General features: G+C 37.2%; 2 protein-coding genes across 4 annotated transcripts in view; one reads left to right on the top strand and one right to left on the bottom strand.

Annotated features, from left to right (window-relative positions):
• Positions 1-85: 85 nt before the first annotated feature.
• Positions 86-16,726, top strand: LOC124168339 (intraflagellar transport protein 80 homolog). The gene is made up of 15 exons (XM_046546510.1): positions 86-264; positions 344-504; positions 678-788; positions 1,084-1,277; positions 1,357-1,446; positions 3,365-3,502; positions 4,873-4,997; positions 6,245-6,517; positions 8,833-8,999; positions 10,071-10,313; positions 11,070-11,217; positions 12,104-12,241; positions 12,969-13,152; positions 13,582-13,724; positions 14,572-16,726. Exons 1-15 carry the CDS (start codon positions 170-172, stop codon positions 14,816-14,818), a joined length of 2,457 nt encoding a protein of 818 aa, XP_046402466.1. The 5' UTR covers positions 86-169; the 3' UTR covers positions 14,819-16,726.
• LOC124168340 (muscleblind-like protein 3) overlaps positions 16,429-27,259 on the bottom strand; it is a 1,078,040-nt gene continuing 1,067,209 nt past the window's right edge. For 2 of the 3 annotated variants that reach the window (XM_046546523.1, XM_046546526.1), the window contains one exon: positions 16,429-24,136. In XM_046546523.1, coding sequence (XP_046402479.1) covers positions 23,823-24,136 — 314 coding nt within the window. In that variant the 3' untranslated portion in view covers positions 16,429-23,822. The remainder of the gene's footprint in view (positions 24,137-27,259) is intronic. The other variant, XR_006866916.1, reaches the window with a different exon arrangement.

Raw genomic sequence — 27,259 nt, 5'->3', positions numbered from 1 at the left:
CCCTCATGCCGTCGTCGGAAACTACTTCATCAAATTTTGGAACTCTGCTGCTCCCAGCGACAGAAGATGGAACTAACAGTTTCCAAACATCAATAAGTGAGTAACGATAATGCGCATTGGAATGTTTTCGAATTCCTAACTCTGCAAGCCATGAAAAAAGCAGTCAATAATGAAGTTAAAAACCTATCTTCTTAGGGAATCTGATCAGAATGCAGCCGTAACATGTGTTGGTTGGAGTTCGACGGATGAAGTTTATTCTTGTGGGTCAGTAAAGAGGAAATAAATTGGATTTTAGAGTGCTACCTTTTGTGTAATGTTTTTTGTGTACTTCTCCCTGCTTTAGAGATGATCACGTTCTTTTGAAATGGAATTTAACAAGCAAGAGTTCTGAGAAAATAACTGTTTTACCTAATGGTGTTTTTCCGTGTGATCTGCATTGTCTACCCTCGAAACAAGCTAGTAATAAAATTAGTTATGACCCGATTCTCATTACAACTTCTGATGGTAAGCTGGAACAATCTTTGGCCATTTCGAAGCACCGTCTTATTATTTGTTTGCACCCGTAGATCTGCACGTAGGATTACTATTAGAGAAATACGTCGCAATGACGCTCTTAACTTCCTGGTCTCGAATAATGATTTATTACAGCCATATATTATAAACAATCGTTTCTGCAGGAAAATTTCAGCTCATCGGAAAAAATGGGAGGATAGAAAAGAGTGTGGAAGCTCACAAAGGAGCTGCACTTGTGGGGCGATGGAATAATGATGGTTCCTCGTTCTTAACCGGTTTGTTTTTACTTGCATTCTTCGTTCATTAATTCTCTGCCACCAATTGCTGATTGCATTTAGAATGCGTTAATGATATATTTTAGTTACTTTTCATGTCTTTATCTCATCATTTGGCGCACACATTTTTCTTCATAGTTGATTTTAAATTTTATGAGATAAATATACTACATTGCTAGAGGAATAACCTGATGTACTGAAATGTAAATGATGGAAAGTGACGCATGCTTAAATGTTTTAATTGTTTTGGAGGCTAAGCCTAGCCTTTGCATAATTTCATATACCTTAATAACAGGAGGGGAAGAGGGTTGGGTCAAAGGATGGTCTCGATCAGGTCTTCTTCGGTGGTCTTTGGAACCAGTATCAGCTGATAATGATACTCCAGCTGTGCATTGTGCTGCATGGGCTCCAGATGGAAATTCTGTTGTCCATGGTTCAGGATCTACTTTGTTTTTTCGCTCCCTAGTGCCAGGTTCAAAGCCATTGAAGGTAAAGACTAAGATAAAAATTTAAATTCAGTTGGAAAAGTCTATATGTGCCCACTGAATGTTTTTCATTTTATTCTAAGATAAAGGCTCATGACAGTCTTATCCTTGCTTTGGACTGGTGCCCTACTAACAACTTACTTGTATCTGGAGGAGAGGACTGTCGGTATAAGGTAAGGAAAATGAGTAAAAAATAGAAAAAAAACAATTTTAATTGGTAGTAACAGCCTGTCTTACATTTAAGATTTATTCTAGGCGTAATTCAAGTCATTGCATTGTACTCCAATCAAAAATTAAACGGAACCATAAAATAAGTGGCCTTGATTCGCCAAAATATTAAAAACTAGTGCAAAAAAATTATAAAATCAAAATTTCTCACTCTAAAGTTATCCTTTTCCTCACATCCTGTGAATTGCTACGTAATTTACACCTCATCAAATTTTTATCCTCAATTGCATTTCACCAAAACATAGGTGTATGAAAAATAAATGACTGACCAATAGATAGCCTCATATTCTGACTACCAGCTAGTAGATGAGACATAATAATGAAGGTTACTTGCTCAATCAAAATGGTGTGGAATATTTATGCGTATTAATATGACACACAAAAAAAATTATCTTCTATGTGCATTGGAGGAAGGGCTATGGCCCTTGAATACAAAAAAGATAACCTTGAATATCAAATTGTGCAAAAAAATCCACTGAGAAAAAAATCATTCATCTTCACTGGGATTTGAACTGGGATCACCCTGTTTCTGGTCAAGTGCTTTCGCCAGTTAAGCTACCAGGCATATTTAATCCCTATGGAAATTTGACAATAAGATAGTATTGTCCATTATAGTAGTGGAGACAATAGGGTGGTTTCCTATTATTTTTTTATTGCCCAAATCCAAAGATTATTACTCCTGGAGTATGTATTTCACGCTTTTAGATTTTTATATGACGATATCTATTTTTCGCGATTAAATGAACAGTGAAAATTTTCAAGCGCCCAAAAACGCGACGGCTAAGTATGAATGCCGGGAAAAACTCCGGGTGACGTCATTCTGCTTCCCGCTGCTGCAAGTGAGGTGACCTTGGGGCGAGGCTCTGAGTGCTGATACGACGCAGGATGCTAGCAGGTAGCTGAGTACCATGCTAGCTGGTAGCGCTTGGCTTAAATAAGGATTATTAATACCTTATCAAACGAGGAAAACTCTCTGACCTTAGCCAGTTTTAACAGGTGATTATTAAGACATGTTTCCCTGAACCAATTTGCCGAGATGAAAATAGCATACCTTTGCACTTGAAGTGGCCTCAACTCACCACAGTACATATCAGCCTACCTCTGAAAAATATTTGCCACTAGTGGGACTTGAATCTGGTATCTAGGGGTGGGAGGCTGACAACATCTACTACACTGATTGCATTAGAAGAAACTCTTCATTTTATGATATTTTGTTATAAAAATTTGGCTCAAATTATGTACAGATATCCCTGAATAACACTATCGATATTTCCTTAATATGTGCCATGTTGAGTAAGAGGTGCTGTTGGTAAACTTAACACTTTGAATCACATTTGTCTGACTCTTCTGGGTCTATTTTGGCAGTGCCTTACGCTGATTCAATCACACAGACAAGTTTTTGCCACTTTTCAAGGGTAGCTCAAATTGTCAATGAAAAAATTGTCTATAACTCATTTACCTAATGTCTCTGTTGCATAAAACTCAATGCTAACTCTTCTGTGATATGGTGAAACTTTCATCCAAGTTACTTTGTAGGCATTAAAAGTGTGATACAATGTAACTCTGTGTTACAGAGCGTAAACTATTTCACTGCTGAATATTAGAATAGTAATATACACCCGTACGTCACTACAGCCGATATAGCATGGTGATCAGTCAATCCTAATGATTATCTTTTGTAGAGTCAAATTGTCTTGAATAGAATGAGGTTAATGATGAAGAATATATTGAGGTAAATGCTTATCTTTTTTTTGCAAATTTGTATGAAGCTATCAATACCTGTATTTAATTCTGGTGCTTGTCAATGTTATTCTTTCACATTATTTGTTAGTAGATTCATGATTTGTGTAAATATGATTACAGGTTTGGGATTCCTTTGGGCACCTCATTTACTCTTCATCCGAACAAAATTTCCCGATTACATCGTTATCATGGTGCCCCGGTGGAGACATATTAGCCCTTGGATCTTTCAATACACTGAGGCTATGTGACAAATCAGGGGTAAATTTGACTTTTCCATGTGATAAAAAATAGCATGAGTTTGGATTATCACCATTAATTATGCTTAAATAATACATTATGCTTTTAGCTGTGGCATCTTTGTTTTTCAGCACAAAGAGGAAGTACGTTCCTCACTTAAAGCTTAGGATCGATTAAAGCAAAAAGTGGGTACATATTGTTAACTAGGGCAGGTTTGTCTGAAGGCTTGTGAAAGTTGAAATAAGGCCAAAATTTCCCATTAAACATGACTAGAATTAAGTGATTGCATATTTCATAAAGTCAAAACTTTGAAATTCCACTCATACGGTTATGTGGGTAACGCCTGATCTGACCTTCCAACTAATCTCAACACTTGCACCTTTGCGATAATAATAGGGATCATGGAGAGAAATGCAGACCTTGGCTGGGACTTTGAATCCATTCAATATTTTGAAATCTGATGATAGGAAAATGAGAATTGCAGTATCCTACTGAGGCAAAATAAGGAATTGAATTTCAAGGAAAATTTTCACCTTTTAGGTAGAATACAATTTTGATGTAAATAAGAAGAATAGTAATTTGGGGCTCCAACACATTAACTATGGTTAAGAAACCCTGCTCCATGGCTAAAAATATTCCAATGTAAAATAAAATTTTGCATCAAGGAACTAAGATAATTTAGCCCTTTGAAGCATGGTGGTATGCAGACCACCTTTTGAAAAGTTTATGGGGAAGATGCTTGAAGTTATATTTCCCCTAACATGGTTTACAATCAACGTAAAGTATTAGTCACCCCAAGTCTTATGAAATGATCAGTATCAACCCAGATGAAAGTATCTGATATGTAGATAGAAAAAAATCTACATTTCCCTCCATAGATGTGCCTCATGAGCCAAACATTTTAGGCTAGCCACTTAAGTCCCAAAATACATATATGCATAAGTTCACATTTGAAATTAAATTACATTAGAGAAAATATATAATATCAGGTGGTGGAATAACCGGATGGTGATGTATGCTAGTATACCAGTTTGTGGCAGCAATGGAGTCCAACGTAAAAATTCCAAAACAGATTTTTCTCCGTCAGTGGGGTCCAAACCTTTGTAATAAAATCACCCCCATTCAAGAGTTTAGCAAGCACAAAAACTATGCTTCAAAGGTTTAATCTCTTCTGCCAAAGGTCATTAAGGTTGAGCATGGGAGATGAAATAGAAAGAGGATAATAACAATGCAGGAGCCCCGTCAAGTGTGTTATGCCACAGCTAAAAGATCAAATGCAAATTTTTGCACACAATCAATTCTCACGCATAATTGAAGCTAATAAAAAATTAATAATGAAAGTTCAGTTGTGAGATTGAAACAGCATTTTAAGTCTCAGTTGTTCGTTTCAGTGGTCTCATTGCCAGGAAAAACCAGGAACTGGCAGTATTTTGGCACTGAGCTGGAGCGCTGATGGAACGAGGGTAGTTGGGGCATGTAGCAATGGCCAAGTGATATTGGCACACACCATCGATTGGTGAGATTTTTGAAGGAACCTTTCAGGAATATTTCCACTTTTTTTATTATCATATAAGTTACAATGTCATAACCGTAATGTAATGTAATAGTGTCTATCTTAACTGCAGTATCGTAAACCACCCTCTTAAATTGGTGCACCTGAAGAATGCCGGATTTTTTTACTAATTTGTATGATTTTTATCAGTACTTTATACCTAAAAATTTCAATATGAATGCATGGAAGCTATTTTTTTATTTTCACATCTTGTACTAATGTTATCAATTAAAATTTTTACCTTCATTAATGTCTCATCTGTATAACTTGGGAATAATATTCAATTCCAATATTTATTGTAAATATATAGAATGTATGTATTAGAATTATACTATATGGAGTGATTTGTATATGAATAGTTCGGGTGGTTATCAATTAAAGGGTCAATCTAAGTTCAGAGATGTTTAAACCTCATACTCATAATTTACAAAATGAAATTAAAAAAATAGGTGCCGAGTATTCGTTTGCTTATTTTTTATTGAGACAATTACAATAAAACCTCTTTACATCGTAATGGAGGGGACCAAAATTTGGGCAATTTGATTTATGGAGGTTGGGAGAGGTTTCAGTGATAGGCACCATTTTTTCCTATCCTTTGGAAATGAAGGATGCATTAGTGAACATGTATCTATTATTTAATAATTACAGAAAGCGAGTACTATCGAGTAATTTTTACCATGATTCGATAGAAAACTATGTGATCTCTCTTAATTCAACAGTCACTTAAAATGATTAGGATACTTGGATATCTTTTTTCTTATCTGTTAGTTAGTTAGTTATGCTCTCATATGGAACAAAATGACGATAACTAATGGTTAATGTGGAAATTACAGCATATTATAGGTGTATAAGAAAAAAAATAAGGGTGAAACATTTATTGCTCAAAATATCATTCCATGTACGTAATCGCGGCTGCATTAATGGTCTCTAGTTGTCTCAATACGATTTACGGAGGTAGTTAGGCCATCTCGGGGGTATCTCCTTGGTATGATAAGTGGAAGTTTTACGATAAAAAGAGGTTCACTACCAAGAGGTTGGCCTATAAATTTACATGTAAATCTGACGGGACCGTAGGGGTGGTATGAAGTATGGAGGTTTATGATGTAAAGAGGTTCACTACATGGAGGTTTTACTGTAATAACATTAGAAAAGTCCAAAAATCATGCCTCTCAGATGAATCTTATAATCTCTCAGCTCATTGATAATTTCAGGAGACTTGAATGGAAGCATACTGAGGTTCTCATATCCGGAAAGAGAAGCATGACAGTGAGGAATATTTTGGCCGAGGGTAAGGATAAAGACGTGAAATTGGAAGTTGGAGAAAGTGGAGAGAGGGTTGTACGAGCAGTTTTGAATCATGATCACCTCGTGGTTTTGACACAAAGACATTGCTATCTGTGGGACACATCGCGTCCTGAAGTCCCACCGGTTGTTGTTCCAATCAAGGAATCCTCATCAGCCACTCTACTCCTCCTGGCTCACAGGTAAGGTCGCACTCTCTTTCTTTTGTCTGTGCTTTATTAGAATCATAATCAGGCCACTGTCGGCTGATCTCTTGGACAGATATAATTTATGGGATCCTCACAGCTTTATCCTGAAATCTGCCTTGAGTTAGTTCTAAATTCTATTTAACTAACATTTCATTCTACCATCAGAAGAAGCTTTGACTTAAAACACATAATAATACTGAATTTTAGAAAATAGCATAACTTGGCTGATATACTCATAACATACTATGGCAACTAGGCCGTCACTCCTACAGCCCTCAAAAATGTCTTTGGTACAGTGCCGAATTTAGCCAGCTGGTTGCAAAATTGTGGATTTGGTCGGGGTTTGGCAATTGTTGTAGAGCAGGAGTCCATCATAATTGAACCAAAAGTTATTGTAATGGGTGGTGTTCAATGTGACTGCTAGATGGCAGCATTTGCACATGATTCACCTTGATTAAAAACACTAAAGGAATTTATGTGTTTAAAAAGACAGTTGAAGGTTACATCTTTGATAAAGTCGCTACAAAACATTATTCTAGAGCTCTTTATTGTTTGAGTGTAGAATGTAGCCAGGAGCTATCCAAAACATTCCTATCCTACTCTATCAAATGGACAGCTTTTCATCTCTTATGCACCGCGCAGGGTCAAATGATGGGTGTCTACATGGCGTCAGATCTTTCTTGTTTGCTCCTAATGTACTTTGACTCAATCAGTCCCTAACACATCCATATGCATTGACGGTGGATGAAGACCCAGGTCGGGCCTTTAGATGGTACAACACACTAGGACTAGAAACCAAGTAATTCAACCTATTCGCCCAGTCATCCTTGGGAGGGGTATGGAGTGGAAGGAGAAAAAGGAACGATAGCACCGCTGTGATGTGAGCCCGACTACGCCTCCAGGGTAAGGATAGGGGTAGGATGGGAGAATCCCTTGCCATCATTAAGGCAACGAGGGCCAGTGGTGCAGCGATGGGTGGTTTTGGGGGATAAAGCCCCCCCAGAGCTCGAAAAACTTTTGAGTTTAATCCATTTTACTTAATTGGATTGATATTACAAATAGAATAGTGGAATGATTAGTAAAATATCCCTCAAAAAGCCGTAAAACTCACCATTTTGGACCATTTATCTTAAAATTCCGCAATTTATTAATCTCGCACCTACCACTTATCCTGGTGGGTATTCCATACCCACACACACCCCGGTATTAGTTGCACCTAAACCCCTCCCAGCCTTAATTCCTAGCTGCGCCCCTGATGAAGGCTATCACTAACAAATCCAAAATTTAATGTTCCCACTGAAGGGAAAGATTTTCTAATGGAGAAGAAAAATCCTACGATGCTTCCGTAGATTGTGTGCATTGGCAAGAAGAATGAGGGTCCAAAGGGGTTCCTTTGAAGGATACAACACACTAGGGCCGGGACCCTGTACTTCAACTGAAACACCTGCGCACGGAGGGGAGTGGAATGGGAAGGAGAAAGGAAAAGGAGGAAGCGCCACCGCGATAGGAGTCCGTCAACGCTTCCAGGAGAGGAGAGGGATGAAAGGGCAGGATAAGTAATACCTGTGCCGCTGTGTGAACGACAGGGCTCACTACTAGCGAAAGCATACTTTGTTTTACCAACGAAATTGGAAGATTTTTCTATGAAGAGAAATATCCAAAGATCATTTCATTGGATTGTGTGCATTAAATTTTTTTTTTAAATCGAGTTTTGTGATAATTATTTCGGTTCTAATTCCTTTTGACCTCCATTCTATGGGCTAATTTATAATTTTTTGTTTTCAATGGTGGAAATGTTTAAAAACTTAAGAGACTCACATTTTTCCTTCCCTTGATCCATCACCTATTACTTCTCGAGCTATTAGTGTCAAATTTTTGGTGGCCTTAACCCATTTTCAGACATGCTAATGAATCTCTTGCGACTCTTGCCAGTTCACCACTTTTCCTCAACCTCGTGTAGTTTGGTATTGTTTACACTCTTAAGAGAAACTCCTTGCCTCAATTAGTGATCTTTTCTGAATGGGTTAGTGAGGCTGAACGTAGTCACCAAATATTGAAAAGTGGGGAAAGAAGTTAAAGTTTTTTTAATTTTTAAATTTATGAGAGAATGGCTGTGGACCTGTTTTATTTCGTTGTCACTCATCTTTCCTTTCTATTTACAGATAGCACTTCAAAGAATTTTAATTTCATGCCTGAGTGAAAAGCTCACGAGTGACCCTGAGCCATCCATCATGAATAGTGTCAGTCTGTGTGGTTGATAATAATAATTTGAGGAGATTTGCTAATCTTGCTCTACATTTCTGTTGCAGGCACTTCCTGCTGTGGGAGCGAAGTGGCCCCACCGTTTATTCTTACAATGGAAGACCTCTTTGTTCCCCTCAATGGATGACACTGAGACCAGATCTTCCAGTACATCCACAAACTGTGTCCCTAGGGGCTGGATTATTTGCCGTCAGGGATCAGATTGATTTCAAAGGTAACTTTGGTGTAACCAGTGATTGTCTCCCTTTGAAATATTTAAAGGATTTTGCATTAGCCATGTCAGTACTTACTGATAAGTGCGAAAAGTCCACAGAGAAAAAAATCATTTGCCTTGATCGGGATACAAACCCGGATCCCCCGATTTCCAGTCGAGAGCTTTAGCCAGTTAAGCTACCAAGGCGTCATTCCTCCCTGTGGATATTTGAGATTGTGCAACGCGGATGACTCCCGTAAAGTAATCACTGTGATTAGTCCCGGCATACTTAAAATTACTGATATATGCTGATCCCTGATCTGATAAAGATATTTAATTTTGAAAAACTTACAAGTCTTGACTGAGATTAAAATCCTGTTCTGCCACTGCTGCACTATGTGCTGTTAGTGTTTGTGACATCATTTGTTTCTGAGAAGGCTTTAAATATTGAAGTAATTATGTCACACTTAAGATCAATCAGCCAATTTGAGTTAATGGATGCTTAGGATGTAAATAATAAATAATCCTCATTGAGGGGCAATAAAATTTAACTATGTTGCTAGAAAAGGAATTATGTAAGCATTGGTGGATACAGCGCACTTACTTCAAATGGACCCTGCTTGTTTCCAAGGGCCATATCCTAGAATTTAGCTTGAGTCGTTACTCTACCTCGGTGGTTCAGATCTCAAACTATGTTGAGTTTGAGTTGTATTTTAAAATAACTTTGATGAAGCTCAATTGAGCCAGAGTAATTATCATCATAATTGTAATCATGGTATCCTGCTCACCAAAAACTAGTATTACTGGAGTACAATATCATACACAGAAGCATTTTTAGGAGATATATTTCATTTAAAGAAATGTGAGATGATAGCTGCAGACACCTTGGAATTTGGGTACTCAATCTGATTGTGGACTAAACTAATCACTTGAGTGATTTCTCGTAAAACCATTGTATTGATTTTGAGTAACAATCTAGACTTGAGTGATGATCTTGAATATGGCCCCATGAGTATCTAAGAGGCCTTCTACATTAGCCAAAAAAAGAATGTTCGGTGATGTAATTCCTTTTCTGGACCTGTTCATTTCCAGCTGTTCACCTCTTCGATGTTGGCTGTGGCCTGAGCGGGTCTGGGGTCGGCAAAGAGATGGTACCCGTGCTATCTCACGCTTTACCTGTCCTCAACCTGGCCATCAACCAAGCTCCTCAAGCAGTAAGAGTGGCTATGCAGGAGGATCCAATGATATCATTTGTCGACGGACATGGAGATCTCCACTTGTTTGTGCTGCGCTATGCAGGCAGCCGTAACAACTCAAGGCATACCATTAAATTAGGTGAACATATGACCAATTTACGACATCTATTAAAGGAATCATGGAACAGTACCAGTGGCCATTGATCACGTAAATAAATAGATAAATTGCAAATGGAATTTCTTGGTCTCAACGTATCATTTGATGCGAGTACGGACGGATTGAATCTCGAATCTGTCATTTCTTTTGAGTCTGAAATCCATGTCTGTTTGCAAGGCACCATGCTGAACTAATATATTTTTGAAATTCAGGAGTTTTCTGTTGTCCTTCCTGAAAAGGTGTTGTTTAGGATTTGTAAATTCTGTAGAGAGGTTTTCAACGGGATTTGTAAAGGTTCCCATCCTTGGGACCTTTATAGAATTATTTTCTGGCCATCCCAGAGGTTTGCAATATAAGCCTTGCAACAGGCATTTCAAATTTTGTGCAAAAGTGTTACAGTCACCCTCAATAAGTTTTAAAGGGAATTTTGTTGAAAAACCCTCACAATCCTCTTTAAAACCTTACCAAACTCCCTTACTGGGTCATGATTTTCATTAGGGAAGGGCACAATTTACCATAAATCAACTAATGCATTTGTGACATTGCTTATCTACCTGAATGAACATATATAACGCCAAATTGCCAGTCATGCCTTTGGTAGCATCTGAGTAGCTGGCTAATATCAGAACCAAGCCCTTGCAGTAAAGGATCAATCAAGAACATGTCCTTTACTCTTATGATAAAAACAAATGATATATTTATGATTAAATATTTCAAAAGATACCCTTATACCCGCAGGGACCATGGTTACATCAATTGTATGGTGTTCGGATTGGGATATGTTAGCTGCCACATGTGGTTCTTGTGTGTCCGTGTGGACATGCCCACCCATCGCGTATGTAGACAGGCGTTTACTGAGGCGGACAGTCTTGGAAAGGGAGTCAAGGTGAGATACCTTAGATAGTGCCATAGTCATTTGTTTTTTATAAAAATTAACGAAAGAGGAAATCATCATCTAAGGGCTAATTAAAAATTGTCTTGTGAGCACGTTCATCATACACGCATACACACAGTGGGTATATGGCACATACCCCCCTTGGGTATCAAATTTATACTAAATAAAATGGTAATTTAGAAATTCTTCATTTCAAATTTCCAGTCACTACTGCGTAGGTGGCTGTGGTGGTATAGGATCAAAGCCCTTTCAGTTGAAGATTGATCAGGAATATGTCTTTTACTCTTATGATCAAAGCAAGTATGTAATGTATTTATGAATAAAATATTCATACATATAGAAACAGTCATTGCCACAGCAACCTACAAGATAGTAACCGGAACTGAAAAAGTTCAATGCACACCACGGAAATCTCCATTCTCCAATGGCAATTTTGTTCAGACTCCCACTCATAGGCGGATCCAGGGGGGGGGGACATGTGCCCCCCCAGACCCTTAAAAATATGCTAGATTTTTAATACGGTCCCATTATCATTGCCTTCGTTTTGTATGACGAGGTATCCTTGTGCCCCCCCTCCCAGAACAAAATCCTGGATACGACCTTGCTTGTGCCCCCCCAGAAAGAAATCCTGGATCTGCCCCTGCTCCCACTACTGCTTTGAGGTTACCCCCCATAGCCCCCACTTGTCCTTATCCTTTATCTGCCATTGCATATGCATAATGCTCGAAATGACTCACGTCAAACATTTATGTCTTTGAGGAAAATTTGGCGATTTTGGCGGGTGTGAGGATGAGTTTTTAGAATGTTTTATGCCAATTATGCTACTCATATGTTTTTGCTAATCTTGTTGTTAAGTAGTTTTTATTCTTCATGATAGTGAATTTGGCCGAGGTAGTCTGCTGTTGAAGAGCTTTGAAGGATCTCAGGTGTGGCTTCGAAGGATGGATGGAGCGTTGACTGGCTTCTGCATCCCACCGCATGCAGCCTTACTCACGTCCAACCTTCACTCTCACAGGTAGAACAATTGATTTCAGCTATTTATATACAAAGATACAGAGTGGTGTAGAAAATGCTGGTGACAATGAAAGATTAGCTGTGTACTTCAACCCTTAAGTCGACCGGAGAGCCCCCATAACTTCGCCAATAAATGAAATAATGATAAATTTACTTCCTATGATCGTATGAGCTGTTACGTGGCCTGAATTTCACTCCAGTTGCTGATACAGAGAATCCGAATTGTTTCAACTTGTTATCATTATAATTATTCAGTACCTGGCTGTAGATGATGTGGATCAGCGAGTTCATTACCTAATTGTTAATTTATATTAATGCAGAGCAGATAATACATAAAGTTCAATGTTATTTCTTCTACATTGTTAAAAACCATTACTTGTAGAAACTAAGCCAATGATTGGCTGATGAAAAATGTTGTAGTCTCCACATAAAGACGTTTTGTTCAAAATGTGGCTTTTCAAAAATCATTTCAATGGAGTTTAACGTCAGATTTTTGCATAATTTAGGTGCCATTATCCTAAAAATGGCACCCGAATGTTATACAGGCAATAAGGTCAGATTTTTGTCTTGGGAAATAGATAACTTAAAATTTAACAGTCTCTTCTTTTTTTAATAATACCTCTGAATACTGAGAATTCTTAAGGATTGCAGTAAAACGCAAGTGGTGCACAATATTATTCTTTTTGAGTAAATATAATGTTTTCTGTGCTATTCCTGCATGTTTCCAGTTGGCAGCAGTCCTTAAGATTATGCCGCTCAGTTGGCAATGCTGTAGTGGCAAGTTCCCTGCATGAATTGATGTGGGCATGTTTGGCTGGAGCTGCCCTTCGAGCTGGGCAACTCGGACCAGCCCAAGAAGCATATGCTTCACTCGAAGAAGCTGACAGGGTGAATTTTATACAGTATATCCAGGTGAGGATGTAATTTGAAGCCAGTGTTATAAATGGCTACTATAAGGAAACTGTCAAGGGGAATCAGGGGATTTGAAATCCATTAATACAAAGTTTCCAATTCAATGATAAAAAATACGGTATCTGCCCCAAGTAAATCTTCAGCTAAGTTAGAAACTGTAAGAACCAAATGCTGCCCTAGCAGCAGTGCCTGGTGCCTACATATTAAATGACTTTAGGGAGATGCCTTTTGCATAAATTGATAAGAAAATTTTGCAAGTCATCCAAGAAAGTAAGAGAATTTTTCATGTATAAATGCATTCAAGTTCGAAAAAGTAGTAAGTCTTTTCAAAATTCCATTTTTCGATAGGTGCTATTGCATCTATTAGAACCTACCTTAGCCAATGAGCAACTTCCCCTACTAATGACTGTACTCTGCTCTCTTTGCCAGGGAATCTCGAATCCTGCTGTACGCACGGCAGCGATGACTCTGTTAGCTGGACACTCGACTGATGAAGTAGAGGGAATGCTAATACGCTCAGGAATGGGTTTCCAGGCAATCATGCTGAATATCCACTTCTTCCATTGGGAGAGGTAAGGAATTTCTATGGTTCCATGCAGTTGCCCTGAATTATTGCTGCTCTAAAGTCGTCAAAGCCTTATCCTTGGTGATAATTCAGAGTAAAATGTGGATGGAATGGTGAATCAATGCCTCTGGCTGGCCATCCTTTCAGGGGTACTTAACCTAAGATGAGTACAAGGAAATGATAGCATAAATGAATGGCTACTTAAAAAAATAATAAATAAAAGACCAAATGAATTACGAAACTGGTAAAAAAATTTAAATTCTGTCTAAAGGGAAGGCCATAGGTATTGTAGTTTTCCATTATTGTTGTTTCCGTACACTGATTTTTCTAACCTCTAATGCTGGTAGCTCATAGTGATCCTGTTAAATTTTCTGGGGAAGTCAGGTGAAACATCTAGTTAGCTCGTCATTAACTGGAAGAGAGTAACATTTTCCTCACCAGATGATAAAGATTAATGGCAGATAAGTGGGAATTCAGGCGTGAAATAGCCACCAGGGACAACGCTTATGAATATGTTCCCATAGTTCTTCCATATTATTAGTGACCAGCTTGGCACTTCATTTCAGAATCTTTATTGTTAAATAGTTTGACTCAAGACTATTTCTAATCAACTGATTACTCTATCATCTTCCATTCCAATTTCTTTTGCTCCAGTGCATATATTTACTTGATTTTTGCTGAAGTATTATTCCCTCCTAATAGTCTACAGACTGACACAGCCTTACCAATCCACCACTTGTCATAAGAGGTATCAAATCTGCAATGGCAGACATTGTGCAGTAGCCTTGAGTAGAATAGTGTTCCTTGGTGTTTGATTCAAAATTTGTACTGTTTTTCTTGTGTATTTATTTAAGGGCACTGCAGTTAGCGAAAAAGCAAAGGAACCATGTAGATGTTGTTCTCTACTTCCGCAAGAAGCATTTGGAAAGATTGAATCAAAAAGAGACACAAGAAAGTTTCATCAAAGCTATGAAGTCTTATGCTGATGAAAGTGGCTCCAGCGAGATTAGTTACTCCCAGGTGAAGGAAAACATTCAAAGTGAGCTCGAAAAGGAGAAGTCAAGTGGTGAAATATTTTCTTCTACCACAGATGTCAGATAGCAGTATATGGTTGTAAGCTTTTAAAACAGGCTTTTCAATTTACTTATGTACAACATTTTTCTGGCTTTATTGACTGTAAAATGTGTTATGAGATAAAATTTTGATAAAAGAATTATAAAGTGCAATATAATGTATACAATTTGTTGAACATTACTTGTATTTTAGTAATGTTAGCACAACATAAATGCATTTTTCAGTAAACTTTTATGATGTTGCCATCAATTTACACAATGGCATTTTAATAGTTAATGTTTATCATCAAAATAACACTGGGAAATATTTTCTGCTATTTTAATCAATTTTGCCTTGATAAGCAAAACATATCAGACATTTGAAAAAAATTTTACAATAAAAATTGAATCTCATAGCCTAGTTTTGTTATGAGCATTTTAAATGTCACTTCACATCCTTTGCCTTTAAAAATAATTAATAGTGATACACAGGATAATAGACAACCCTTAAAGAAGGGTTTTATTCAGACATATAAAGAGGTCAGATTAACATAAGTTTCTCCAACAATAAAAAACAATGAATTTAGTCTTACTTGATCCCCTGAATGATTTGAGAATACAATAGCTGTCATCTGTTGAAAAACAATGCCTGCATTTGAAATTTTATACGGAAATCAGAAATCAGTAACTCACTTTTTTTACTAATGAATCCATTAAAATTTGATTTTACTACCTTATATAATACCATTTCTACGGCACTGTTTGCAAGATGTTATTCATTTAGCTAATACAATTATATCTTTTTAATTTCTATCCAAATATCTGTTTGATTATAACATCCAATTTTACTTGGAACATTTTTGAGGCTTACTTAAAAAAAACAGTAACGTCATTTCACAGAATGATTTATTCACTACTCAGAAATGGGGTTTTTTCTTGTATTTAGACCCCTTGTGTCACTTTCAACATGAGCCTTCGGTGTGCAAGCATTCAAAAGTGATTTAATTTCCCATCATGCATTTTTAGGAGCTATGTCTGACAGTCATAAGACATAAATTCAATAAGTGGACAGGTCTGATGTGAGAGTGATTGGTGTCATTATGGAAATATATTTTTGGGAAGACATTTCACCAAATTAACAGCTAAACACAGGTTGCCAAAATCCCAGATGCAAGCTTAGGACCAGATAATTTTTTGAAATGGAATGTGATGTTTTCAAACTTGCATCCTCAAATGTTTATTCAAAAAACTGAGGCCGTTTAAATATTTTTCTATGGAAAATGTCTTCTCAAAATTTAAATCATTTTCTCTACTGACTCTTTCAAGATATTTCATTTGCAGTCTCTCTTAAACACAAGTCATACATATTTTTATAGAGGTCAAATGAGAAGTTTGCAGTCACCTATAAATATGAATGAGGCACTGTCTTAAAAATGAACCCTTCCTCGATTAGCACCCCAAACGGATAATTGGCATCACTCATTGATAAAAAATGAAAACTTTCTCAGCCTTCCGTTTCAAACAGGAGAGCGCTTTCCCTTGTAGTGGAAACCATTTGCTTCATTAGCAGACCACTCTTTAAAATGTTATAAAAAATTTTAGTTTTTCAACCATTTTTTTTGCTCAACACTCCACAAAGTATTCCTTAAAATAAACCAATACGTTTGAGCACTTTTTATTGTTATTTAATTTTCACCTGTACTCTTAGTGTGCAAAATATCTTGAAAGACATTACATTTTTTACATAACTACCACTTGGGAAAAATCATGACAGTTTAGGAATCAGACCAACATAAAAATTACCATTGACAACATATCATTTCTGCAAGTGGTTGACAAAAACAATACGGTTTAAATGTAACAAAAAGACTGCTGTCATCGCTTTACATTCTCTCATCTCTATTCCCAATTAACATTCTAGAGTAAATATCAAATGAAATATTAAAAACACTTTTGACACCAGTGAAAAAAAATTTCACACACTTAAAAAAGGGCATCTGATAATTCCCCGTACAGAGGAGTATTCAGACTGGGCATCAAAGTAACTTTGCTAACAATAGATATAAACATAACAAGGTACGAATAATGGTTATATTGTGAGACTTAAATAACAATCTTTACTAAAAATATCACAAAATTATCAATAAAAATGAAAAAATACTGAGCCATATCCTATAAAACCAACTTTTTCATACAAGATTCAAAACAAAATTTGGCTCAACTTTCCTTCTAATTATCAGTTCTTCCAAAAATATACACAACTAGATGACAACACTTCCCTCGCAAAGTTGCTGAGGGGAGCAGATCAAGGGATATAACTTAAAGAAGAGTCGCATTTTCACACCCTGGTAGGGTGCCCAAATTAAAGTGAACAATTACTATCATTATTATATTATTATTACAAATTTTATGGCCACCAATTCTGCACTGATATTCTTATAAACAAATACCTTCCTAACAACCATTAATTGTATGGAGGGTTTTATGGAGCAAAAATAGTATTCAGCTCTTTTTAAATTACATCACAGTGAGCCATTATCTCCTGTGGAAAGAAAGTTTTTTTCTGTTTTAAATTGGAGACCAGTGTATGGGCGGAAGGTAGTCGGCCAAGACAAGAAGGTAAGTTAAAAAGTGTCACTAAATAAACAAAACATGAAGTTACGAAACAAAACAATAACAAAAGTGCCCTTTAATTAATTAGCCTTCCTTCATCGATGCAGCTGTGAGCTTGGACAACTGTGGGAGCAGGTAACATGAACAAATCGTTTAAATTATAGGGTAGAAAAAATTATAGTTTTCAAGATAATAAGCACAATATCACTAATGCTTTCCGAAATAATCCTCCTCTCCTCAATCATCAGCTGGTTCCTTTCCAAACACTCCATTGCCTAACCTGTGTGGTAGCAACCAACTCCCTCATGCTGAATCCAAATGAGCAGACCCAAAAATGGAGATAAGGATGGTTACTTGAAGAAAATATATGCAGGCAGAAGAAATTTGCAAAAGAAACAGCGTACGAAAAAGTGAGCGGGAGGTGGGGGGAGATACAACCGTGTTTGCAAATTAACCAGAATGACAAGTAGGCACCTGCTGTGATATTGTGAATGGAAAGACAAATAACATTTGTGAACACTTTTAACGAAAAAGTACAAAAAAAACTGGACATATTTAATAAATAAAACCACAGATACATTGTTAATGACAAGAGGAAGGAATTTGAATGCTTTATTTTTTTTTATCTTCTTTTAAAAAGAGAAATGGTAAAATTTGTACCGATTATTTTTAAAGAAAAGCTAGGATGGCAAAACGCTTAGGCAGGATATTTCATTTATTTTATACATGGTGCTTTTTATGTGTCAAGAATTATGTTAGACCATGCAAATAGTAAAATTGTTGCCCTCTTTCCAGAAAAAAATGCTCATGTGACCAGCACACATGGCCCAATTGTCAGTGCTATTGAGAAAGACCATAAAATCAAAGGACATTGTGAGTAATCACTTGTTTTTATCAAACACCTTCCTCACGCTTACATGCCCACATTCACACAAATCACGCTCACGGTCACACAGATTGCACCACTCACACTTAAATATAACCTCTCGTAGGAACTTAAAAACTGGAGTGGCTATAATTTAAAATACATATAAAAATCTACACTCTTTTAAAACTGCTTTCCAATGAAAAGATCCCACCATTTCAAAAACACCACTGTAAACACAAGTCATGGACACTTACAATATTAGTCAATTTCATTGCATTCAAATAAAAAATATAAAAAAAATACAAACATGCTTTCCTTTGTCCTTTATATAATACCTCAAGTTTTATAAGAGTAACAATTATTTTGAGATATTCCTGTGGCTTGGACATATTATATACTGACAGGTAAGGAGTGAGAAGGGACAGAGATTTTTTGTTAACTCTTAAAACCAGCATATTTAACGTCATCCCCAGATTGTTCATTTACTAGAGATTTCCACAATTTTATGTCCAGGAGGTTTTACTTTTAGAATCAAAGAAAATATGTCTTTCCTCTGGTTAAGTGAATCAGAAATTCAACCTAGCAACAATGGTCCCCCAGCCCTTCCAGGAACGGCTGAAGTGAGTGCAAAGTGGGAGGCCGAGGAAAATATTACACGTACCTAGCCAATTTATTCTTTCACTGGCAGTCTCTGCCTGTACTTGTCATCAAGCAAGTCAGGGACCCTCAGTTATAACTTCCTTTTTATCCAAGACCTGTACTTTCCAATGCATAAATTAGTGCCTTCTCACAGCCAGCAAAAACAATGGAAAACAAGTTACGGCAGGGATGAAAACAAGCAAGGTGGTCCAAAGTTTGTTTTTCAAAATCGACTAAAATTATCAACAATGTTCACGAGTAAAATGTAGCCATTTCAGTATACTAAATTTCCATTTCAATTGCAGAGAAACTTTCAATAACATTCAATCTCATTTTCAAAATTTGTTTTCAACTTTGGACACCCCTCATGCACAATGAAAAAGCTGGCAACTACATATATGCTTTTAATCATAATATTAGTAATAATCATATTAATAATCATCTCTAAATATACATGCAATATAAAATGCAGGGTGTCATTCTGGAACAAAGCATGTCCATTCTTTTTTTAAATGTATCTCATACTTGAGTATGTGTGTGATTTTCATTATTAGATTGAAATATCAACAACTGGTAGGTATATGTATCACACTAATATTCTTACTTCATTTGACATACACACTCACACACGAATGTTTAATACATAAGTTTAACAATTACTAGTCATAAAGAATACACTTAAGCCTCTTAGTGAACATTTTTCCTACAAGAGGAAAGTAAACCTTTCCTTTTCCGACTAAGTTTCAATTAATTAAAAGAAGTGGGCTTTATTTCTGTTAGCAGAAAAAGATGTAAGAATGGAAGTGCTTTGTATCCAAATTCGTATATGCAAAGCCACTTGTACGGGATTTGGGTGAATCAATACGGCAATGTAAAAGTATGAAGCTGCAAAGAGCACTTTGAGACCTCATGGGGCAGAGCTGAAAGATTTCCCAATTGTTCGTTTGTTTTTTGCACTATCCATACTTATGAGCCGCTGCTAGCACAGAAAGATTCCCACATTGATACACTTTCTCTAATAGAGCACCATTGATGCCACCAAGTCTTCTTTACGCGAAGAAGTCCCCTGAATCAACGACTAATGGAGAGCGAGTGGGTTATAAAGCAAAGGTTATGGTGTTGTATCTTGACGGAAAATGGATAATGAGTGACATCTGTACCCTCTTTGCCCAACCCTTTCTTCTCGCACACCTCTGCCCAGTCAAACTGAGGATAATTCTTATGCACGAGGACACAGCTGTGCACACTCCATTGCAGCACTTTGAAATATTCACAGATATTATTCGCTCTTTGCCCCTTTGAGAGATCCAGCAAGAGCGAACGCAGCAGTGTATACAAGATTCTATGCAAGAAGGTATGAACAAGCTGCATGCAGAAATAATGACGCCACACTATATATAAGAGTACATTAAGCAGTTTACTTTAAGTTTGTCGCAATTCTGGGTATATTTCAATGTAAGAGTCATTTTTTGGTTCACTCGTTTTGGGGTGAAAGCAAGCCATTCCCAAGGAAGCAGCAACAAAGCACTAGGGCTCTTCAGGAGAAGAATATTTTCCATCGGAGCCACTGGGTTGGGTTGCCCGTGTGGCCATCCCTATTGGCCAAGCTGCCCTCCGATAAGCCAATGATAAGACTAAAAGAGGTCACAGACGGTCACTTGCATACTCGAAACAGCGCCAGCAAAAAGCTCCTAAAAACACACGCAAAACAATTATAGAAGCACTTCTTCTCGTTTGTCATCAATCCCTTCACTTTTTGCAACACAAACTAAACCCTGCTCATCGAGCCCGTTCCAAACTTGATTTTGAAAAAACAATGCAATGTGGTGTTGCACACCTTCCCAGAGCTCATCCCTGTTCTAAAATCTTGCTATAAAAAGGAAAAAATGGACATCAAACATTATTCACTTGGTAAACAAGGTGGCCAAACGTTAGTTACTTTCTTGCCATTTCCAGCTCCTCAATGCTATTGCCATTCCCTTCAATGACTGCTCGTGATCCTAATGCTATTTGTTTCCAGTTTTTAAGAATTCACCATACTTATTTATAACTACGTACACGTCTTTTTTTTCTTCTGAAGACACTGATTATGCTGCTGATTTAACTGCTGCAAAAACTTTTTAGAACTAACTCCTTGCTCACTAACTGATTAAATAGTCAACAAGGTACGATTCTGCACTCCAAAACTCAAATTACCTACATAAAAGGATTAATACTACATAAACAATGCATTCTTTAGAACAACTTAGAAATAAAAACTCTAAGGTTACAGTCTAAAACAGTTAAAAACCCTCCTTATTTTCTCTACAATTATCACAATTATACAGTAATAGATGATTTATTTTTATATGTATCTATTTTTTTCAAATACCAAAACAATTAAATTAATAGAAGTTCTCAAACAATTTTGCAGCAACTTACATTAGCCAACCAAAACAATGTCCTCCACGTAGCCAAGTGAATGAGAGGGGAGAATCAAGAGTGTTTTGCCCCTGACCTACCTTCGATTCTTAAATGCTGTTCAGGAACATTTACTTCAGTTTTAAAAAAATGTGGCACTTCTTTTGTCTGAGAGATATCACGGAGTACAATTTTTAGTGCAAAGAAGACCCTAAGACAGTGTTCTTTTTCCAATATCATCTCATAATATCTCCAATTTCTTCGGCTTCTCTTCTCCCGGATATTACATTCTCTCTTGCGAGGTTCTTCAGTCCATTTTGCACTAGTTTTTGTAAAGGAGAAACATTCTAACACATTTTGTCACAGCCTCCAAGACAGAACACCAGTTAGAGACTGAGTTTATCATTACCCGTCTGACTAGAACCAATCATGATTTCTTAAAAGAAAATATGCAAAAACAAAACAAACATTAATTCATACTCCCTAACCGTAAAGTGGTCATGATCTGGCAGAGAGGGAATAGCTATTTGTAATTATTCAAGAGTTGAGTCATTAAAAACAATGGAATATTTGCATTGAATGCTTATAAATTGTTGCTCCTAAGGGCTTTTCCACAAACAACTTTACACTTAACATCACAATTCACAAATCAACCGACATAAGGGGGCATATATTGGTATGACTCTTCTCTAAAGCATAACCAGATCATGCCACATTAATCACCTTCACTGGTAACTAATGGTAATGGTTCTATGTTTTCTTTTGAAGAATTTACAGTAACCCTATTTTTTTGGCTTTGCACATGGCAACGTATAACTAATGTTTCAGAGAAGCAAAAGTTTCCAGAATGAGTCACGTTGAGCCCAAGAAAACTCAGTCAGTAACATTGTTGGTGTCAAACATGACTCCCTATCTTCATTCGGCTTTTGATCTTGTGCCTCCAAGCCTTTACAGCACACCTAAAATTAACCAGCATGTAGTGCAAGAGGAAGGTTTTAATTTTAACCTCTTCACTGTCTTAGTGCTCTCCAAACTCAGATCACTGTGACTACAATGCCTCCCATTTACGACCATCACAGCCCAGACACTATTCATCTTTCAAGGGCTTCTTTACAATTTAACATACAGTCCTTCATGTATAATTGATCATCTATGTACAGTCGAGACCTAGGGACATATATATGATCATATATAATATATATTGTTACTTACTAGTATGGTACAATACAAAACAGTACCTCAAGAGTACCCCTGCCTTCATAAGTAAGGGCAATAGAGATTTCTTTTCTTTCAATAATACAAAACGAAAACTTGGACTAATAGTATAAAAGACTGCCGCAAACACTTTTGCAGAGGGCAGAGAAACCAATCCCATTTTACCTTATCTTTGCAACTCACTGAAATCTTCATTCCACAGCCTTTTTGCCTCCCGACACAATTTTTCTTCTGAGTACAATGTGATCCCTTAAATACTTCTAACTACATTGCCCATTATTCTATTTTATATATATTTATACTTTTAACTTTTTCAAATATTATGATGTTACCTTTTGTTTAATTTCAACACCATAGCTCAAATATATTTCGTGCCATTACATGACATTATATAAATCTTAAAACACTTTTATTTTGTCACAAACAACATAATAATAAAATTCTTAAATAGAGAGAGTGATACTTTGTTCATATGTATGTATGCATGTATGTATATATACATAACTGTGTATATATATATACATGAGTGGTTAAATTAAAAAATAAAAGACTTTCCCTCCCATCCCCATATTCACACACACACACAAACAAAAAAATCATATTTAATAATAGATTAATAGAATGACGAGATCTGAGGTCAGAAACAGTTCATCCGAACACACATCCCGATTCCAAGTAAACCTTATGACATCCACTCCCACCTCTATTTTTTTTCCACAGCCACCATAAAAACGCCCACCAACTCCTCAGCTCAACGCCCAAACTCGATTCGTTTTACATCCTTCTCATCTCATATATCACTTCACCACGCCAATAGACCGTATGGACAGAGTGGACAGTGCATGACCATCCTTGCAGGATGGGGGAATCGCAACTCGAGCATTTCCATCATGTGTGTTCCTATTTTTTTAAAATAGTTTTCGCTAAATATTCCTAAGGAGGGACGGGCAGAAAAAAAAACAACCTAATAGGAGAGAAAGGAAAGGATTGGAGGTGTTTCTCTGTTTCAGGAGGAAAGGGAGAGTGTAATAGAGAGATATACGTAGATAAAGTCCTAACAATGATAGGGGAGTTGTGGGGGAGGGGGAAGTTTTTGAGGGGGAGTAGAGTTCCTCGGGGAGTGAGAGGTGGCAGAAACAAAAGACACTCGAGGCCAATCCGCCGCTCAATAGGAATCCCTCGTCCCTCTCCCTCGTCCCTAGATCACAGTGACTAAATATGACGTGGGACAGTACAGTGGGGAAAAGAAGGGAGGGGGCGATATATGCATATGTATAATAATTTTTACGAATATATGATTTTTTTTAGAACATTCCACTCAGATATGCCCACGAGTCATGATTCCCGTCGAGGGTGCCACCGTCGGGGCACCGATAGTCGAGTTGCCGAGGGCGTGGTGCAGGATTGCCCACGAGGCATCGGGGCTGGCTCCCCTCCCCATGCCCCCTCCGCTCTCTCGATCCCCTGAAGAGGATCCAGCGGCCGAGGAGGCTGCGGCCACCGCAGCGGCCATCTCGTTGGCAGGAGGCAAGGGAATCGGGATGTGGTAGTATTTGCATAGAGAGCGGGTGCATTTCCCCTTGGCGGCATCTCGACACACAGTCACTCGATCGTCCACTACTTCTACATGGCCTGAAAAAACATAGAAACATCAACACGTTAAAATGAAACATTGGCCGTACACACTGGAACGTACAGTACACCCCCAATTATCCTAATGGCTAATGATGGGGAGAGACGGCACGAATAATCGGAAAACATAGGTAAACCCTAACTTTCACTTGAATGCAATGTTCTTAATTTAATTAAAGCAAACAAAATACAGTTGAGGACCACAAATCCAGAAAGCTTGGGACCGAAGGGCTTCTGGATTTCTGGTCTTCATAGTATATTTAGTAAATTAATTAATTTAAACATGTGCTCAGGCTCTTGTACTTGGTATCTGATATCCTTATGTGTCCCTGACAAGGTTCTTAGCATATGTCCATAGTATGTGCTAACTTCCTACTCATCCCAGAGCAAGGCTTGGAGAGTGGTGCCACGAGGTGGCAAGTCAAAACACTACGTAGAGGAATTTTCAAATGTTCTGGATTTCGGGTTTTCCGGGTTTCAGGATTCCGGATTTGAGGTCCTCAACTGTATTATTATTTAAACAGGTATTCTGTTATTTTAGAGTGCTTCCCACCCTCATTGAGAGCTTTCTTTGCCAGTTGGCGATCTTTTTAATGGCGATAACATGGTTGTGCTCGTATAATTCATAACTATTCATATAATTCATACAATTCATGGTTGTGCTCGTATAATTCATAACTATTCATAACATAATTAACATAAATTCTATGAGTGACTGGTGCAATGATAATAGGGTATTTATAAATAATGATAAATCAACTTTCATTCAATTTCATACCTATCAAAGAAAGATCACTTCTTCTCCTCTCCTAAGGTTAAATGGATCCTCCCTTATTTCCTCTTCTGTGACTAAATTTTTAGGTTTATATATTCATGAGTCACTATCTTGGGAATTTCATGTTGATAAACTGTCTACAAAGGTGTCCAGTGGCTGTTACCTACTTAGAAGAATTGTCCCTCTGGTTGATACTGCTACTGCACTCTCAGTCTATTATGCATATATCCATAGTCGATTGATGTATGGGATTGCAGTATGGGGCCATTCCCACCATTCTACTCGTCTTTTTAGGCTCCAGAAATGGGCCATTAGAATAATAAAAAACATTCCTAGGCGAAGCAGCTGCAAGCCCTATTTCAAATCCTTAAGGATTCTTACGCTACCTTGCCTATACATTTTTTCTGCAATTACCTTTGTTCAACAAAATAAGCAGTTTTACAGTCTCAAAACCAATGCTGATATCCACAACTATAACACAAGGGGTTGTAGTGATTTAAGAGTTACTGTACATAAATCAACCATGTTCAGCAAAAACCCCATATATGCTGGGTCAAAATATTTCAAATGTTTACCTCTAAAGATTAAACAGCTAGATTCATTCTCCAAATTCAAAGGTCAACTTTATCAGTATTTATGTGACAATCCCTGTTATTCAGTGGATGAATTTATGTCTTTATAACCTGTCTTTTGAAAATGTTACTTTTATGTTTATGTCTGTACCTATCCTTCTCGCCTTAAATATTATTTTTTAATACCTCATGTATGTACTATTCTTGTGACTTGTTCCATACGTGGCTTAGACACGGTTCTGAGAACCAATAAAAATATTATTATTATTATTATTAATTAATGCTCCATGTAAGGCATGATTTTGAAAACCACACATCTGTGGCTGCATGATCACGGATACAGAGAAGTGGTTCGCACGAATGCTTCAAAACCACTGCTTGACATAGGAAACTACACTGTCAGGCACTAAGCCACATAGTCGCGTCTCGCACAAGTTGCAACTGCTGCGGGACGTGTATCCATGATCACATAGTGCAGTTGCGTACGGTGAGGCTTGGAAAACAGGAACACGGTGCTCCAATGGATGCAGCCAACGTACGATTGCTTACGTTTTACGAAGGGGATTCTAACAGAAATAATAAGCCGGATAATGGGAAGTCTGCTGTTATTACACACTATGTATCACAACTTTTCCTAATAAGAGCACACTGACAAAAATGTCTCAACTTCATACAGCCTAAAGTATACTGGGACTAGCCATGATGATAACTTTTAAGAAAACTGTGGGATAATGAATATCTGATGCAAATACTTTTGAAATAATGAATGCAGCTATCAGAGTGTATTTAAAAATAGAGAAATAATAATCAGTGTTGGATAGTGTTCTTTGGTAATCTGGTTTTAAAGACACTATTTAGACAATTATTATGCACGGAACTCTAACAATTCTCATTTCGATGGAAATTGTTATTTTTGTTTCTTCCTTAAATGTGAATTACAACACCAATACATCTCTGTAGTTTTGAAAACATACCAGACTACTTCACAGAGTGGGAAATGCCTAACTGTAAATGCAATGAGTTAACATTGCAAGTCTTACATCTTAACCCCTTGCACTGGATAAAAATCGCCAGCGCGGCAATGATTTAGAGATAAAATTCTTACATATCAAATCATATAAATTTGATTTTGATAATCAATTTTTCCACAAAGAAGTTCAAAAGAATCTACGAGACTGAAAAATATTAACTTAAGTTATAAAAAATAATCTCTTAACCATCCGTCTTATCGTGCTACTAATTGTTTCACTTACTTGAATAATATATTATTCAAAATGAGATTCACTCAGTAAGCATACACATATATATGCTAAAAACTCTCACAGAAAAGTTGACCAAGCAGTCGTGACCCAAACTCCTAAAGAGCCCCATATTAGTTTAAAGTATACCGGGACTAGCCGCGGTGATAGCTTTTACAGGAGTCACCCGCAAGGCTTTCGCACGAAGCCCTTTATTTCTTACCAGAACCAAGTCAGCCTATAGGAGGGGGTACAAGATCCATTAAACACAAAAATTCAGACAGGCGAGTGCAGGATGGAAGTTTTTAAGACAGACGGGGAATGCTGGCAGCATGACTTGGGGGAAACAATATGTTAGGGAAAAATAATCTTTTTAGATGAAAGGCATCTGGAACACATATGTATTTGATTTCTTATTTTGAAGTAAGTGACCTGATAAAGTGTTTTTTTCCTATTGATGCTTAGGAAGACAGAAATTTTTTTTGCAATACGTCAAAGACTTGGAGAATTGGTATCTCCACAACAACCTGATATCATA

Source organism: Ischnura elegans, chromosome 11 (assembly GCF_921293095.1).
Source record: "Ischnura elegans chromosome 11, ioIscEleg1.1, whole genome shotgun sequence".
In the NCBI taxonomy this organism is placed as follows: Eukaryota; Metazoa; Arthropoda; class Insecta; order Odonata; family Coenagrionidae; genus Ischnura; species Ischnura elegans.
Note: the sequence above shows the minus strand (reverse complement) of the source record. Positions and strands in the feature narration are given on the sequence as shown.